At 38.7% G+C, this 17,835-nt stretch overlaps 1 protein-coding gene across 2 annotated transcripts in view; it reads right to left on the bottom strand.

Annotated features, from left to right (window-relative positions):
• The window catches only part of SERPINB7 (serpin family B member 7), a 56,655-nt gene that overhangs the window by 12,117 nt on the left and 26,703 nt on the right, over positions 1 to 17,835 (bottom strand). The window contains exons 1-4 of one of the 2 annotated variants that reach the window (XM_070627833.1): positions 14,924 to 15,029; positions 10,163 to 10,348; positions 3,213 to 3,263; positions 2,265 to 2,381 (exon numbers count right to left, since the gene is read on the bottom strand). In XM_070627833.1, the coding sequence (XP_070483934.1) occupies positions 2,265 to 2,381; positions 3,213 to 3,263; positions 10,163 to 10,330 (336 nt within the window). In that variant the 5' untranslated portion in view covers positions 10,331 to 10,348; positions 14,924 to 15,029. Of the gene's footprint in view, positions 1 to 2,264; positions 2,382 to 3,212; positions 3,264 to 10,162; positions 10,349 to 14,923; positions 15,030 to 17,835 lie in introns of those variants that run through there. The other variant, XM_070627835.1, reaches the window with a different exon arrangement.

Genomic DNA, 17,835 nt, shown 5'->3' with positions numbered 1-17,835 from the left:
TGGTGCCAGTAGGGGTTGTTGGGAAATTGAGAAAAGTAGAAGAGATTTCAATAACTGTTGTGAAGAATGAGAGAAATTAGTGTGAACACAAAAGTTCACTGTTGGGCACCACTGAGGAAGTTTAGCTGGGATGGGAGACCGGGATGCTGTAGCGGTAACTGCACACTTTTAGGCTTTCCACAAGTATCATATAGTAGCCCAGACACAATTGCTGAGGGAAGTCATGGACTGATCCAGATTTGGGGCTTTGTTGGGGAAGGAGGGTGTTGGTAAGAGAGTGATTAAGGAATGGATGCATATAGTAGTTTGGTATGGCAATAAAGCTACGAGAGAGCTGATAGTTAAGAGAAAATAGAGAGTTCCAGAGATTGAATAACTCAATGCAGTTGAAGAACAGGTAAAGTGGGGATGAAATAAAAAGAATAAGAACCATGGGATCATGTGGCCACAAAATGGGAAGCTAGAGGTGTAGATTTCAGAAGCACAATAGTTGTGAGTGTTGATTAGTTTCAGGGTGTGGCTTGGGCATCAGTTACTATAACGGTGTAGAGCGAAGGTCAGGAAATTGTAAGGAGGGAAGTTGAGTCATCCACAGGGACAGTAAAGTTGCCCCAAATGGGTAAGAATTGGGGTGTATGGAGTAACATTTACAGAGGTCTGATCCAAGGCATATTTAGCACGGATTAGAGGAGGAAGGAGAACAAGATTTCGGAGATGGTGGCTTGGTCCTTCTACAATACCATACTTTTTGTAAAGACAATTTATGTATTATTATTATCATCACCAATTCCAGTGGACTTCTCCATATTCGAATGTAAGTGAAAAAAAAGTGTTATAAAACAAAATGTAAAAAGTTTGGAGATTATCTATCTTTGTATTCATCTGAATGATTGAAAGCTGATAATAGTTACATTTTTAATCAAAAGTCCTTTTTAGAATAACTAACTGTACTTGTAAATGTTTGGGAGGAAAAAATGGCAGTATCTCTATTTTTCATATTTTTGATCAGATCTCACCTTTATTGTGCTTCTAGGTACACTGCACTGAGTGCTAGAAAAAGGAACATGGAAATCTACTATAAACAGTAGCAATGATAGATGCATCAACTTCCAGTTTAAAAGAGGTAGCAGTCCCTCAGGGACACAGCAGTATGCGTGGGAGTAGACACACAAAAGGTGGGGCCGAATATACAGGGTGGCCCCTGTAAAGCTTGTGCAAGATTGTTTTGGGAAGATTAAAAAACAAAGTGGCCTAATGCTTCATAACTGGCAGACTGTCAAAGGATTTGGGAGTGGTGTTGGAAAGGGGCAAAGAATTTGAGTGGGTGACAGACAGAGGAAACAATAATGGTTGGGTGGAACACAGAGAGCTGGCAAAGACGCAAGTGGAGATCAGCCCAGAGATGTCACAGAGGCGGTGGAGTTTTGTAGCTACCTGAGAAGTGGAGAGTTAAACGGGAGAGCAAACATGCCCAGAGACTCATGGCCTCTGTGTCTGCTTGAATAGTACTAACCAGCTTCTGCTTGTCACAGCAATGATGGGTCCAAAGCATGGGATGAGCATAGTAGCACATAGAGGGCATTCTGGGTCTCAATGGTCTTAGGGGGAGCAGGATGCTACAATGAATGAATTGATAATATAAATACCATATAGTAATACTAAAAATTAGTCTGATGACCTCAAGTGAACCCATTCCCCACCTCTGTGTTGAGTCTAAGTTGCTCCTCTGCCAATGGCTGACTTTATCTGGCAGTGTCTCCTACCAGGAACTCTTTTATAAGTGATCTTACTGAAAAGATAAGTAAGTAGCTCCTGGAAGGAGAGATGAAATGGCATGGCTGCGTAAAAAGGGAGTGAAGAGAGAGAACTCAGCAGTGAGAATGCAAACTATCTCAGTAGACACAAAGCTCAGAGGAGAAATGGGTAGACTTTCTCCTCTGCCACCCATGGACAACCCTAAATGGGCTGTCTGCTCCCCCACCCCAGTGTCGATCACAGCTAGGGGACAGGTTCTCTTTTGTTGTGGAGCCTGTCCGTCTGGTGGCCTTGAATACTTGGGATGACTCGGGTGAAGCGAAGTTGTTTTTTGGAAACAGAGTGATGATATTTAGAAGACAATAGGAAACATGATTGGTAGCGACAAGAAAAAAAAATCACTTTTGTGTGGCTCGGCAGAAAGGTACAAGCCTTTATTCAGATGGTGGATTGAATAAGACTAGGGTCCAGAGTGAAAATAACCTTCTAACATGGGAGGCTGCACTTACTTGATGAATGTCAAACACTTTTTCCGCAAAAAGACCATTGGCAATGCTGAGCTCATAGTCCTTGTGAGATGTGTTTATATCGGAGAGAACTCTTTTCAGTTGAGATTGGAGTCCTGGCTGTTATCAAAAGGAATTATAAAAATTTATTCTTGGATTCCAGAGATATGCGTACTCTTATTTACATGTGAAATAAAACTTTTATATCATACCATAATAAAAGAGTTGAAAAATAATGATGCTTACAAAAGTAGCAATGTCACATATGTCTACAATTTCTCCCCATTTCTCATAATAATGTCTGAGATCAAAGATAATTAAAGGATTTACTAAAATAAACCATTAAGCTGAGAATAAAATTATTAACAGAAGATAATTAATTTGTGTGCCTAATATGTGCACTAAACAATTCCTTTTACCAATACGAGTTGGCTATAAATACCAAAGGACAAAAGTAAAACATTTAGTTCTGTTTTATCTTGCCAAAATCTGGCCAACACACAAGTAATGTGTTGGTGTATTAATAATTAACAAGTAAACTATCAAAAATTGTATTTGAAATATCCACAATGTGGACATCTGAATGAGACATGTTCCTTTGCTTTGAAAGGATAGAGAGCATAATGAAATATATCAGCAAGACAATAATTTTTTTAAAATTTAGGAGCTGGCCCAGTGGCCTAGTGGTTAAGTTCTCGCGCTCTGCTTTGGCGGCCTGGGGTTTGCAAGTTCAGATCCTGGGCCCAGACCTACTAGAGTTCATCAAGCCACACTGTGGCAGCATCCCACGTAAAATAGAGGAAGATTGGCACAGATGTGAGCTCAGCGACAAACTTCCTCAAGCAGAAAGAGGAAGAATGGCAACAGATGTTGGCTCAGGGTCAATCTTCCTCAAAATAAATAAAATTTAGTCTCACATTCCCTTTTTCTAAAAGAACAGATTGTCTTTACCTGAGTAATAGAAGAGTCTCCATGTCCTGAGATGGTGTTAAAGTGCAGCATCTGACAACAGGGAGCAAGGAAAGCAGTTAGGTCCTGCTGAGCAAGTAGGGACCTGGTGAAATTCAACAAGAAGTCAAGCCTTCACCACTAGTAGTTGTGTTGTGTATTTGTTAGCATGCGGGGCAGTAATGAAATGTGCAGCTGCCCCATGGCCTTGCTTAGGATCTGGATTGTTCATTGGGGACAGTGTCATAAACTGGGAGAGTTAATAAATCAATGGCTACAAAATGAAACGCATTTAATTATTTTGGTTTGCTCATTCTGAGGGAGTGATTTAATAATTACTCGCTGATTAAATCTAGACAAGCATCAAAAAGAGTCAAATATGATCCAGCTATTCCACTGCTGGGTATTTATCCAAAGAACTTGAAAACACAAATGCATAAAGATGCATGCAGCCCAATGTTCATTGTAGCATTATTCACAATAGCCAAGACTTGGAAGCAACCTAGATGCCCATCAAGGGACGAATGGATAAAGACGTGGTATATACACATAATGGAATACTGCTCAGTCATAAGAAATGATGAAATCCGGCCATTTGTGACAACATGGATGGAATTTGAGGGTATTATGCTAAGTGAAATAAGTCAGAGGGAGAAAGTCAAATATCATATGATCTCACTCATAAGTAGAAGATAGAAACAACGACAAAAAAACACATAGAAACAGAGATTGGATTGGTGGGTACCATAGGGAAGGGGGGAGGGCAAAAGGGGTGATTAGGCTCACATGTGTGGCGATGGACTGTAATGAGTTTCCGCGTGGTGAACATGATGTAATCTACACAGAATTCTAAATATATTACCCTGTACATCTGAAAGCTATATAATGTTATAATCCAATGTTACTGCAATAAAAAATTAAAATAAAATAAAATATATTGCAATACATGCTATTAAAAAAATGTCAAATAAAAAATGAGAACTTGTGGGGCTGGCCTGGTGGTGTAGTGGTTAAGGTCAAGTACTCCACTTCAGCAGCCTGGAGTTTGCAGGTTTGGATCCTAGGCACAGACATGGCACTGCTGATCAAGCCACACTGTGGTGGCATCCCACACAAAATAGAGGAAGACTGGCACAGATGTTAGCTCAGCAACAATCTTCCTCACAAAAAAAAAAAAGTGAAAACTTGGTTTAATGAGGTGGGAGGCAAGATTAGGGCTAACTACGTAGGCAACAAGACATAAAAGGGAGAAGTAGTTATTGAATATCTAGGAAATTCCAAATATGAAGCTAAATTTGGACTTGAGAGATATAATTTATGATCCTGCAATTATTTGATTAAGTAGTTTTAGCTTTTTCCTTTTCCAGTGTGGCTTTCATAATCCCAATATTCTAATGATTGCTACTACACCCAAGTCTTGATTTTCTTTGGCACTCCATCTGAAGTTCTCTAGACCCTTATGTCTATGGAATCTGAGATTCAAACAGCTCCTCTACTAGGAAGTGATACAGTGAACTATGCATATGAGAATCACTTCTGCAACTGTGCTGCCTCCTGGGTGTGGATGGACAAGACACAGACACAGCCAAGGAGTCATTTAACTTATATTCCCCCAGCTAATTGTATGAAAGATCTAAATAACTGCTAAGCAATGGTGGATTTGTTCTACAGTCTCAGTTTGTGACTCGTAGAATCTTACTGGTTGGATTTTCAGTAGAAAGATGTAGGTTTTCTTTATGGGACCTTATGTGCGATATTTGAACCACATCCCTAGTGGGGAGTATAGGTAGGGAGAAGGTGTGAAGGACCATTCTGACACTGGGTAAAGAAATTATGTATGGGGATTTAATTAAACAGGTCAGCGTTGCTGTCAGTGCCTCTGTGGGGGCTTTCAACGTCAAGGCTTCAGATGTCTAATTAATAGCACCATCTTATTGGCTAGGGGAAAGTGGAACAGCTCAGAAAGAGATATGAAAACTTATAAAGGCATTATTAGTGTTAGTATTAGTCTTAATAAGTCGCAGAGAATTGGAAGCTACCCCAATTTCCACATCCTCTTAATCTGCAATAATAATTATTATGAGTCAGAGTGAGAGAGAAGGCAAAGTCAACAGGCAAATTTGATATACAAATTAGCAGTCATTTTAAAATTCCCAAGTGGGGTCTTTGCAGGCAACAAGGCACCACCAGCCCAGGTGTCATTGCCCACCCGCTAGTTCTATGCTGTTGTGGAGCATGAAGAACGTGAGCCCTCTTTCTCATTTTGCCTTGGCCAAACACGAAGATTGTCAATGCCTTAAAGAATATTGTAGTTATCTCTTCCCAACTGATAGAGTTGGGGGGTAGAATATGCCAAGGTCCTTAAACATTTCTGCCTCACAGTTTTGTGGTCAATTCACTGGGACTATGACTCCTCTGTTGGTGAACAACGGAGTTGGTAACATCACTAAGAGAGGAAGATCAACAAGAACCTCCCATTTCCATGGAATTATTTATTTTATTTTGTTATTATAAAGGGAGGAAATAAAAGCATGAGTCTTTATAACTTGGACTATGTCATTATAGTTTTTTCATTTTTGCTGCTTTGCAACAATTATAATAGAAAATAGATGAAGTTTACCTCTCTGCCCCCAAAATGAAAAAGGAAAAGTTGCAAATGGAAGTCATCACCATCAATCACCTCAGTAGGAGATGAAAAGGGAGAAAAGCACTGGCTAGCTTGTGTCCACAGACCTTGAACTTGGGTATTCCCTTTGTATTTTTCCTTCCTAAGATGAGGGGTGAGGGGTGGGAGGGTCCCATTGTATGATCTTTGAAACAGTTCAAGGAGAAAAATTTGACCAAGAGAAGGCTGAGATGACGTTGGAAGTCATATTGATCATTATGTAACATTATCTTGAGTAAAATATAAATGGCTGTGTGGAAAAGCCTTTTGAATAATGTCTGCTCTTCAGAGTTTTAAACCTTTAATCACTACCTCATCAAAAGAACCTAGTAATTAATGTGAAGCCTCACAAGAAAAACGGAATCTTCCCTACTTATTGGCTGAAATTCCTCCTAGTCAGACTAACTTTTTAAATTTCTTGTAGTTTTCTTTTTTTAAAAAAAAGTCCTAAAGGGGCCAGACCAGGGCCTTAGTGGTTAAGTTCAGCATGCTCTGCTTCAGCAGCCCCAGGTTCAGGGTTTCAGATCCTTGGCATAGACCTACACCACTCATCAAGCCATGCTGTGGCAGCAACCCACGTACAAAATAGGCACGGACGTTAGCTCAGGGCCACTCTTCCTCAAGCAAAAAGAGGAAGATTGGCCACAGGTGTTAGCTCAGGGCCAATCTTCCTCCTCAAAATGTCTTAATTGTATAGGTTGGTATTTATGAATATATGGATGTACCAGAAATACAAAATATCATGGCAAAGTGTCAAGACTCAAAAATGCTCATGTCTTTTCTGAGCTAGCTCATGTGAAACCCAAGCTACGGTATTATACAAATTATATAAATCTCCAGAAGTCATTCTTCCTAACTTTTTGAAGAAAGCTTTAATAAGTATAAATATTTAACATCATTCTTTGATCATTTGTAATTTTACTTCATTCTGATATTAATTTGGTTGTCTTTTCTGACATTCCTAATTGTCTTTTAGTAAACTAGACTGGTAAAATATTGAGATGATGCATACATGTTTTTATATTTTAAAAAAATCTAAGAAATTATACATTCGACAATAAAACTACCAGGAATAGAGATGAATAATGATACTAGCAAATATTCAAATGTGGTAAATATTAAATAAAATCTCAAAGGGCATATTTATCACAGTTCAAAATGCTAGCTGTTCTATGTTTTCATATTCCCTGATGCCCCTATGTAGAAAAATCAGAATTTATTTTCCTTTTTCATAACTGATGACATACTCAGAAGATGACAAAAAAGGAAAATCATTGGTGTATACAATGTAAGAAATTTCAGGATAATTGCATAGAGGGTGAACAAAGAGACTATGAGTCATCTGCATCCCAATGGGCGTCTACCCATGTGTTCATGCCAAATTACAAACTATTACTTCTCATAGAAGTGGTAGAATAAGTAGCGTATTATAATAATTATTTTTTCAAATGTTTTTGGTAAAGCTCAATTGTGTTCTGGAAAATTCAATTTTGTGTAAGTTTAAAATACTATCATAATATAAACACGTGATTTTCGAAAAAATTTATGACATTCTATTTCAATGGAAATGTTATGTAAGAGAAGAGAAGATCAGGCAGCTCAAAAAAAGGGAAATAAATTTTTAAGACTTTTATATTAAAACAAGATAAGAAAGCACAGTAATACTAGAGCTAAATAAAAAAATATAAACTTGAACACATGACCTTGTAAATGAATATACTTTTCCGGCTCTTTCACTCACACGGCAAGCAGCTTCCATGCCACTTTAAATCCAGTGAAACTTGCACATGCGGATTCTGGACTTTAATACTGTTATCGAGAAATGGAACCAGGGCTTTGTAAAAGTAGCTGACCCTTCTTTGAGCCAAAAAACATCACGACAGATCCAAAACATCTTGTCAAAAAGTGAAGATGTTTTAGAGTCATCTGGAAGGATTGCTTAAAAAGGACAAATTTAAAGGGACTTCTACTGGCCCAACTGTGACCATTTGAAAATCAAAAAGAAAAAAGACAATTGGTCCATGGTAATGCTTCAAAGAGTCATATGGACGGACACCATGAATTACAACTAAATTGATTGAGAGTGGATTTATCTAAAATATACATGACCCATGGTGTCAGGGGTCAGGTGTTGTAAAGAGAAACTATCCATGGTAGGGTGGGGCTAAAATTAATTTCCAAGAAGGCATTTTGCAGAGGACTAAAAATTTGTAGAAATAAATTATAATGAAAGTTTTTGTGTCTAATAGTTGCTATTTTTTCCTCTTGCATGTTTCCTGTAGGAGGTTATAATAGCAAGAATTATAAAATGTCTTTGGCAGGGCAATGACTATAAAAGAGCAAACTCCACAGGATAGCATCTCTTTGTGTTCACTGTGACTCATCTTCCGTGAGCTGTTGACCCTGGTCCCTGAAGGGATCCAGGCAAGGAAACCTCAGGAGCTGCACCAGGCAGTCGCCCGGAAAATGCCCCTGACCTGAAATAGCATAATAATAAATAGCTGTGTCTTCTGTTGTGTGAAACTCGAGTTGTCATCACAGGTGTAAAGCCTACCCATCATTGCCTAACATATTGAACGGGAACAATTGTAAAGCTATTTTTTTTCATTGAATACCATCAAATCACCCCCCTCGGTTTATAAGTAAGGACACTGAGGACCAAGAGATGAACCAATTTTCCCAAGGTCAGAATTTGAGTCTAATCCTCCAGCTCCCAAACCAGTGTTCTGTTTCCATGACACTGAGTTGTCTCACTTGGTTCTAAAACTTTATGTATTTTTATTAATAAATGGAAACATTTTTATTAGTTGCTAGATTTTTTCAAAGGCTTTATGTTTATTTATCAAAATATTGACTTTAGAATAAGTGAAGCTTTACAATAATCTTCGTTGGGCTGCATTTTAGTTTTGGGCTTTAGGTGAAATGTCTCTCAACTGGGGGATGGTTCTGCCTCTTGGAGGATATTTGGCAGTGCCTGGCGACAGTTTTGACTGTCACCACTGGGGAGAGGGTCGCTAATGGTATCCCGTGAGTAGAGACCAGGGATGCCGCTAACCCTCCTACAATGCACGGACAAGTCCCTCACAAGAAAGAATTGTCTGGCCCAAAATGTCAGTAGGGCCGACGTTGAGAAACCCTGCTTTAGAATAAGATTACCCTGAGTTTGAATCGCAGCTCTGCCATTTACTGGCACAGAGGTGGCATGACAACCCCTCCATAAAATCAGGCTAATAATATCTACTCCAGTGTTACTGTGAGCAACAAATAAGATAACATTTGTAGAGCTTATCCCAGAGCCTGACACTGAAGAAGTTCTCAGCTATTCTCACCATCTCATTAGAGCAAGGTATTCAATGGGCTGGGGCTGTGAACCACTCCAGCTCCTTGAAAAATGGCATTAGACTCTGTGGTGGTTCCCAGTCACAAATATTCACTGAGCTACCCAGAGAGAGAAATGAATTATTCTAGCTTAAATCATCTGCACAAATAATTGTCAACAAGTATTTAGGTGTGAAAGGTGATAACAGGGACAAGCTCCTTCCAGCACTCACTTATGAACTAAAATAACGGGAGGAATCAGTAGGCAGAAAGAGATGACATCAAGGCCTTCACATGCAGTCAGGACCTGGTATCTCTCCTGCTACTGAATTTTGATGACAAATTCCTGACAGAAGGGAGGGCAACCATGACCATTTCACTTCCTTGTACAGCCTGGCTCAGTGCGGTGTACAAGAGTAAGTTAATAAGCACTTTCTAAAGGTGGTTAAGGTGGTGGTGGTGACAACTAAGGTAGGCTGTGATTTTCTGGATTGTCCTATTATGTCATTTGTGCCCAGGTGACCAATGTTTAAACTAGGACTTCACTGGTGTCTGCTTCTCCTCTTCTTTCTCAGCCGTATCTATTCAGGCAGTGGTTCTCAAACTTGGCAGTGCACCTGGAGAGTTGATTAAAGCAGATTGCTGGGCCCCATCCCATGGTTTCTGATTCAGCAGGTCTGGGGTGGGGCCCAAGCATTTGCATTTCTAACAAGTTCAGCAGGTGACACTGATGCTGCTAGTCTGGGAAACACACTCCGAGAAGCACTGTACCAAGGAAAAGAACCAAAGCTGCAATTCTGGGAACATTACTACTGTCTGCCAGCTGTGTGTCCCCTTCACATCTGGAGAGGAGTTCACTGAGATGTCTCCAATTGCATGGGACCACTGCAGTAAAATATTCTCTTAGGAAAACAATTTGCCCTAATGGTTAATTGCAGAAGCCGTGGGTGGTGGTACAACCGCGACTGACCTTATCCATCTGAGAAGCACAGTCGCCTCGTGCACCCAGACGGACCAGGGCCAGGGCAGCAAAGAGGCTCAGAGAGGAGAAGAACACATTCCCATTTCCTTGATTGTTATCCATCTCTCTGAACAGGTTGAAGCAAAATTCTGCATTCGCTGCAGCAAGGGAGGCCATCGTGAAGTGGAGTGCAGCCTGGAGAACAACGAGAAAATGAACTGAGTTCTGAGTACATTTTCTGTGACTGTTGTGGTTTTTATATTCACCTATATTTTAAATTTGAAGCTTCATTTCTTCAACCTCGGATGTAACCATTAAATAGCTTAGAACTAAAAGAAAAATTTCCTTTGGTCCAGTATTCTTGTTACCAACAATCAAACAGTCTCTCTGGCAACAATACTAGGATACACTCATTTTTTTTTTTACCTTGAAATTCTTTGGTGCAGTCTTTCAGAGTTTCTGCCTATGCTCTCATATTCATATCCAGTGCATTTTCCTGCTTCTCCTTAATGTGACATTTCTGTCTTCAGTGGCCTTTGATAGTTCTGTTTTCAAATCTTAAGCAGACAAATTCGTGGGGCCTACTATTTCTCAAATCACACCAGATTTTTAAGCTGAAATAGCACAAAAGTGCTGTTTAAAGTAAAATATATATTACCACATTAGGCAGTTTATTCAAGAGGTTCTAGCCCTTGCTATCTAAATTATATGTAATTTAACAAAAACACTAAAATTTGAAGATTTAACACATTTTCTTACCCTTTATCTCCGTTACGGCCTCTCTACACATTCTTAGAGTAATGATATATGCTAACTTTTTTCAGCCTGTCCTAATTTCAAATCTGATGCATCCTTTGTCCTATAAGTGTATTTATTCTTTCCAGGCCATTTTCTGATTTTCTTGGATTGGAAAATGGGATTACCATATTACGTATCATGAACACATACAAGACTCTCCAACACGGAGATCTCTCTCTTACTAGCAAACCTAGGATATAATAGCAAATTTAGAATCCAGGATGCAAGTGAGATTATCTTCAAATTCTGGACAATGTTGTTTCTGAAATATAGAGGGCGGACACCACCACAGAAGTCTTCAGGAGTCTGCTTTGGTATTTCTCTACAGACTCTCTCCACAATACTCAAACTGATCCCAACACCACAGTTGGAGTTGTCCCAGACTAAGTGAATTAATATGGATACTCCAACTTACTCCCATTGAATATTCAGTGGTATCACACTTGATAGTGTGGCAGCTTCCAAGAGTCATGGACACTTCAGGGGCTCAGTCCTAATCCCAGGCCTGTTGCTAATAGTTTTGTGACCTGGGTCAACTCTTTAACTTCTCGGTGCTTCTACATTTCATCTTACTCGGTGAGATGATCAGTTTAGAGGACAGACAGGTATGAAATCTTTCCACTTGTACCCTTGTAAGAGGACCACACCATAATGTCCAGGCATTTGGGATGGGAGATCAGGGCACAGTGCAAAAAAGGAAGAAGTTCAGGAGGAGGGAAATATGTGTGATTTGAAAAAAGAAAATTCTAAAATTGCTGTTGTGTTGACTTTGTGGAAGTCACAAAAGTTTAATGCCTTTTCAAAATTGCAAATGATATTAAAATACATTTTCAGTTTTATTTTATCAAATGAGAGCTTGATTTTAAAGAAAAATTGAAAAACAACTTTAGTATAATGCATGATCCATTGTAGAGGGTCAATGAATTGAAGCTTCTACGTTCCTTATTCTCTACAAAATGGTAATAATCTGTTCTGCGCTAAAAGGCAACAAATTGGCATTTCCAGAGTATTCCTGAGGAATCCATATTCTGCACTTTGGAATTCAAGCCCTGAGAACATCACTGAGGCTTGAGGCCATAAACGATGCTATTTTTCAAGGTCAAATTCAGCTACTTTCAATTCACTATAGGTCCTTCTCCTCAGTTATGTCCCTGGGAATATAGGGTAAGAAAATTGTTCACACTCCACACACCTTTACTCCAAGAAAGAACGTCTATGTTCTTTTAATAGTTATCCAGAAAAATTCAAATTGATTCAATATAAAATCCATGTAATCCAAGAGAAGAGCAGTTGCAGCTGTGATGGGAGCAATAGGATACACCCCTCCCAGAAAAGGAGGAGGCGGAGGACAAGAGACGGGAGTTGGTAGATGCAGGACAGCATTACCCAGTGAGTGATACTGGCAGTGCCTAGGGTCCCCAAACTTTTCAGGAGCTCAAAATCATATTTTACATCTGAAAAATAAGTATCGCTTCTAAAATATGAAAAAAATGATAAGATTGAAATTAATGAGTATACAAGTAAATATACTAAATTGAAGCATAAGTTGATTTTTATATTAAATTTAGTGGCATAAGAAGTTCCTTAACTTTAGGGAGAAATTGAGTACTAGATTCTCTTTCTTCAAACAATTTCCAAGACTTCATGTGATTGCTGAAAATCATAGTCAGTGAAATTAATCACTCTTAGGAAAGTAACTTTAAAAGCAAAATCTTAATAATCCTTTCCAAATATTTACAGCAGAAGTTATATTAAAGGGAAGATTGTGTGTATATTTCAATATATTCAATAGAGCATGGGCTAGAACCTTTAAACTAAGACCTGAAACACTTAAAAATGACCCTGTTTGGGGACCTGCGTGTGGTCCAATGGGGTTGGGAAGGTACTTGCTAGTATCATATCCCAAAGTACAAAAACACACTTTGATAGATTTTTCTTGGGTCAAGCCCCAATTCTTCTTGTTGCTTTACAAATTTATGTCTTATAATTTTACCTCCTGGGGGAAAAAAAACCTTTCATGTTTTTAAAAATCATTCCTTAAATCACTTTCTAAGCAATAATCACAAATTTTCATTTTCTAATCTTTTAATCATCCTGGTGACTTTTCACAAAACTACCATCGTATATTGAAGAGAAGAGAAGCTACACTGAGATTCCTTCACTCAGACAATTGACTACATATTTTTATGGCTTAGGCAAATTTTATGGCAAAGAAACCACACTGCACAAATAATCATTACAGAGAAACATGAGCCAAGGCCTTCCTAGATCATTATAAATTCCCAAGCAATGATTTTTAAAATGATAAATGGCACTACATAATATATCCTCAAATGTTCTTCTACAGGCATGTTCAGGCACTTTGAAAATAAATATCAAAAAGTATGTTCCACCTCACATAATTGTTTTTATTATCTTTCCCTATGCAGGTGCACTGTAGGTTCTAGACATGAAAGCAAAATTATTTTCTCCTCTGATATAAAGTCTGAATTCCACTGGCAAATAGATAACTTATTTAAGGCTGAATTTTGTTTTACTTGTTTTACACCCCAAGATTCCATCAGGTGACTGACAGATGAATAAAAATTAGCATTAGTTCCAAAATTATGATTTTCCTTTCTCCTGTAATTACTTTTCAGCAAGTTTAAAAAAATAAAAATAAACAAGGACCAAGAAAAATAAACTAAATTCAAACAAGCCAACCATAAGTACCCCATGATTTGGGTCCCAGTTAAATAACTAAAGGAAATTGAAAATGAAAATAAATTACGTTAAGCTACAGAATAAGATGTCACTACCATACTACCCACTAGGCCGTCGTCTGGACACAACAATGAAAGGAAATTCTTTTCAAATCATGAAAGAACTTGACTTTAGCTTAATTTTTCACTTCACTAAAAATATACCATATTCTTAGATTGCTTACATAAATATTTTAGCTTAATATACAGATATGTAATTAGTTTACAGTTTTCAAGTTAACGCAAATTAGCAAAAACTCATGAAGGTTTTTAAATCCCAAACATCAGACTTGACAATCTAAAAGTCCTTGGGATCCTAAAGCTTATTTGCTTATATACAGTATATTTCAATCCAAGAAATTTTTTCCCCTTCCTTCTTATCGTCAACATATTATTTGTGTCAAAACAAAAGAACATATATATTCTCACTAAAAGTTTTTTAAGTTTAATAAAAAGCAAGAAAAATAATTTTTAAATAAAGCATAAAAAAGGAAAAAAATTCAATAAAACCTGAAATTATAATGTAATATTTCATAAAGCTAAACTTACACCTAATTGATAAATTATGTGCCTTAAATGTTTGATCAGAATATTATCTAATCTTAGGATAATTTTGTCTGTACAAGGAAAAGTAATCATATTTCATGGCACATTATTGGGGGAAAAAACCTGTATTTACCAAACTTAAATACACATATTGGGGAAGAATGAATAACTACTATTGAGCATGCTTAATTTTTATTCTTATCATGAATGTCAAATGTAATGCTATAGGTCAATTACTCCTCTACAGAAGTACTTTCAAATCTTTCCATTTCTTTTAATCAGACAAGGACCTCGCTGTGTGATTAAAAGAGTTCAATTCTAATCTCAAAAATCAGTATATTCCAACTCGCAATGCCTTAGATAAGAACACTAGAAATATAAAATCGTACATAATTCCCCAAAGGCTGTTTATCTATTCCAAGATGGAATAGGAAGTGTCCCACTTGTCTCTGATCCCTGGCACACTGGTGCATGCCGTTCTCCCCATGACACCACATACAGTCAGCCGTAGCCAAGCTGTAAAGTAGAGAAGCTGCGAACAGGACCACGCGACAATTTTGGTGTTGTTTGATGAGTTCAGACTCTCAGCTACAGAGAAGCAGCCATTGCTCTAGCTCTCTCCTTCTCTCCCTCTCTCACGCAGTGTCTGGCTAGATGTTAAGTTGTGGGCTTCAGAGATATTTACCTTACTCTCTTCATAGAGGAAGTTAGCAGCTGGTTGGGTGAGTCTGAAAGATTTCCTTGCGTTACTCTGACATTTAAAGCCTCTGACTCAGACACTCCCTACTTCCTTTTATGATGACCATGGAAGTTTTAAATAATGTCATCAAAATGCAATTACTTTCAGGCTCTTTATAGAACAAATTAAAAGAAATGTGTGGAGTATGAGCTACAGATCCTATACAAAGTAGTCAATAGATATGTTTTAGTGAATCAAATTTTAGCATGAAATTTTATTTAATTTGATATTAACATCGCATAGCATTTTCATGCAGTGTATGTAGATATTCACACGTAGTGGTACAACTGGTATTTTTATATACGGAAAGGCATGCTTTTCTAAGTCAGTCACTGATTTTTGTTATTGTCGTTTGTTGGATTCCTCCTCCCCTGATTTTGGTATCTAATGAGGAATGCAGCAGAGCCTCACCTTCAGCGTGTGTAAACTTAACTATGGTACAGGAGTGTGAGTGGAGTCCTACAGGAGTGGAGAGAGTAAGTGCTGGAGAACAGTGGGAGCAGAAAGCGCTGCTCTGGCTGGAAATTGGGAACTGGAGGGAGGGAGACGAGCTGACTCTTTCAGGAGTAAGGTTTTACTTTATGTAGTGTTTCTGACTTTACACATTATTCCTTCAAGCATTTGCCTATCCTGCCTTCATCTTAATTGTATGTTTTAAGGCTGAAATGGAATATCCTGAACGTTTAAAGTTCTCTAAGGTGAGTGTCTCATTAGAGGGCTAAATGTGTTTGAACATATTGAACACATGGCAAGATATCGACCTCCACCAGAAGAGGAAGATGTTAGTGAAAGAAACATTGAAAACTCAACAAACAGCAAAAAAATGAGAAAAAACATTGTAATTATTAACTCCAGAGAAAATAAAGATGACACAGTGAAATGTACATATTACAGTTTACAGCTGAGCTGTGGATAACATTCTCTTAGTTGTAATGATTTAAATATTAAGTATTGCGCTACATAAGACCCCTGATATATCTCTGTAGGGATATTAGGCGGAGGTGGTCGGGGGTGGAGTGGGGAACACAGCGTCCTTCTGTGAAAGAAAGTCCACGGATAGCCTCTGACAGTAAAAAGCAAAAAAGAGCAGCACGAGCATGTTATTTAGATGCCTGGAGGAAGATACAAGGGGGGGCACTAAAAGCAGTTGAGCTTGGAGGTAAGTACACAGCCATGAAATCACCACGACAATCAATCCGACTTCACTAAAATGTTTTTTTCAAAAAAAGCAGTTGAGAGTTGTTGTTCCTGTTAAGTGAGAAGCAGGGTGGGGATGGGGGGAGAGGCTGCTGTTGCACATGATATGCTTTGCAGTCTTCTTTGGACCTCTCATTACTTAGATCGCATGTAAACTTGAAATAAATGAAGGATAAAATACCAGATCTAGGCTTAAATTCCAGCGTGGCAACTCTACTAGCTGTGTGACCTTGAGCAAGTAACTTAATTCCTCTGAGCCCCCGTTTCCTCATCCGTAACATAAGAATTCAGATCGATTACATTATATTTATATTTTCATTTTAAAATATATATGTGTGTATAAATATATATTCACCAGTATGATGTTCCATGCAGGATAGGCCCTCAGTAATTTTCATTCCCCTCTCCATGCCCATCACACCCATTTCACCCTTGTGACATTGTGTTATATATTATTACCGTACAACATAAGAAGTTGGATCACTTTAGCCGTTTTTATATAGTGTTTTAACTTCCAGAATCTGGGGTTTTACTGGGAGATTTATCCCTCTAGCGTGATAGTGCCATCCCTCTGAGGCAAATAATACAAGGGCTTCTGCATCAAGATTTTCATTGTAGGAGGAGGCGGGAAGGCTTTGGGGAGTAATGGACAGTTTTGAGTGAAAGCTCAGAATTGACACAGTAGGGAGAAGGGATGACTGTTGGCATGGAGGTTGATGCATCAAGTGAAGGAACAGAATGACCAACGAGTCCCGGTTTGCCTGAGGCTTTCCTGGTTTCTGCACAGACAGTCCTGCATCCCAGGAACCCCTGCAGTGCTGGTGGGCATCCACTGCGACACATTCCCTCCCTTCGGCCACAGTTAGTTTCCAGAGCTTTGTCGGAGCCCTTTGCTTATCTACTACACCCCAAAACTGTGATCTGCACCAGGACTCGGTCATTCAACTCAAACTATCTTAAGACACACAGAATGTATTCCTAACACCCAAAATATGCCCTCATCTGCTCACAGATGCCCAAATTCACCCTGACAGGAGACACGGGGGCCCATGTCACAGTTGGCAGTAATGTTTAGGAAGCAAATAAGTCAGGAACAAAAGAATACACACAGTACGATTCCCTTTATGAAAAGATCAAGCGGGCAAAATGGTCTTCTTAAGGATGCTTACATACGTCCATAGACTATCTTAAGGAAATGACTGCCTCTACTTAACTCTAGTTGCGGGGGGGAAGGTTGTGTTGGTAAAGGATGGCAGAGAGGATTCAGAGGTTCTGGCAATGTTCTATTTGTTAAATTGTAGTCATGTATTGAACGCACTTTGATGTATCCAAGTTTTATTTCATAGTTTTTAAAAGTCAATCAAAACAAGATAAAGAAATAAAATGCTGCAGAGATAGGCTCACAGCTATTTTATATAACTGATAATTGATCTCTTCCTGAGAGCGAGTGTTGATGGAGGAGGGGCTGGGACGCTGAGCCGAGGATAAACAGACGGGCAGTGAGGTAAGGACTAGAATGACAAATAAAACCAGAAGGATTGACAGACATGGCGCACAGCAGAGACCAGGGGTCATGGCAGTCCCTCCAGCCACACAAAACCTAACAAGATTTACTGGTGGTGATAGACGGCTGCCTCCTCACCAAAAGCAATTCCTCCACA

Source organism: Equus przewalskii, chromosome 7 (genome assembly GCF_037783145.1).
Source record: "Equus przewalskii isolate Varuska chromosome 7, EquPr2, whole genome shotgun sequence".
NCBI lineage: Eukaryota > Metazoa > Chordata > Mammalia > Perissodactyla > Equidae > Equus > Equus przewalskii.
Note: the sequence above shows the minus strand (reverse complement) of the source record. Positions and strands in the feature narration are given on the sequence as shown.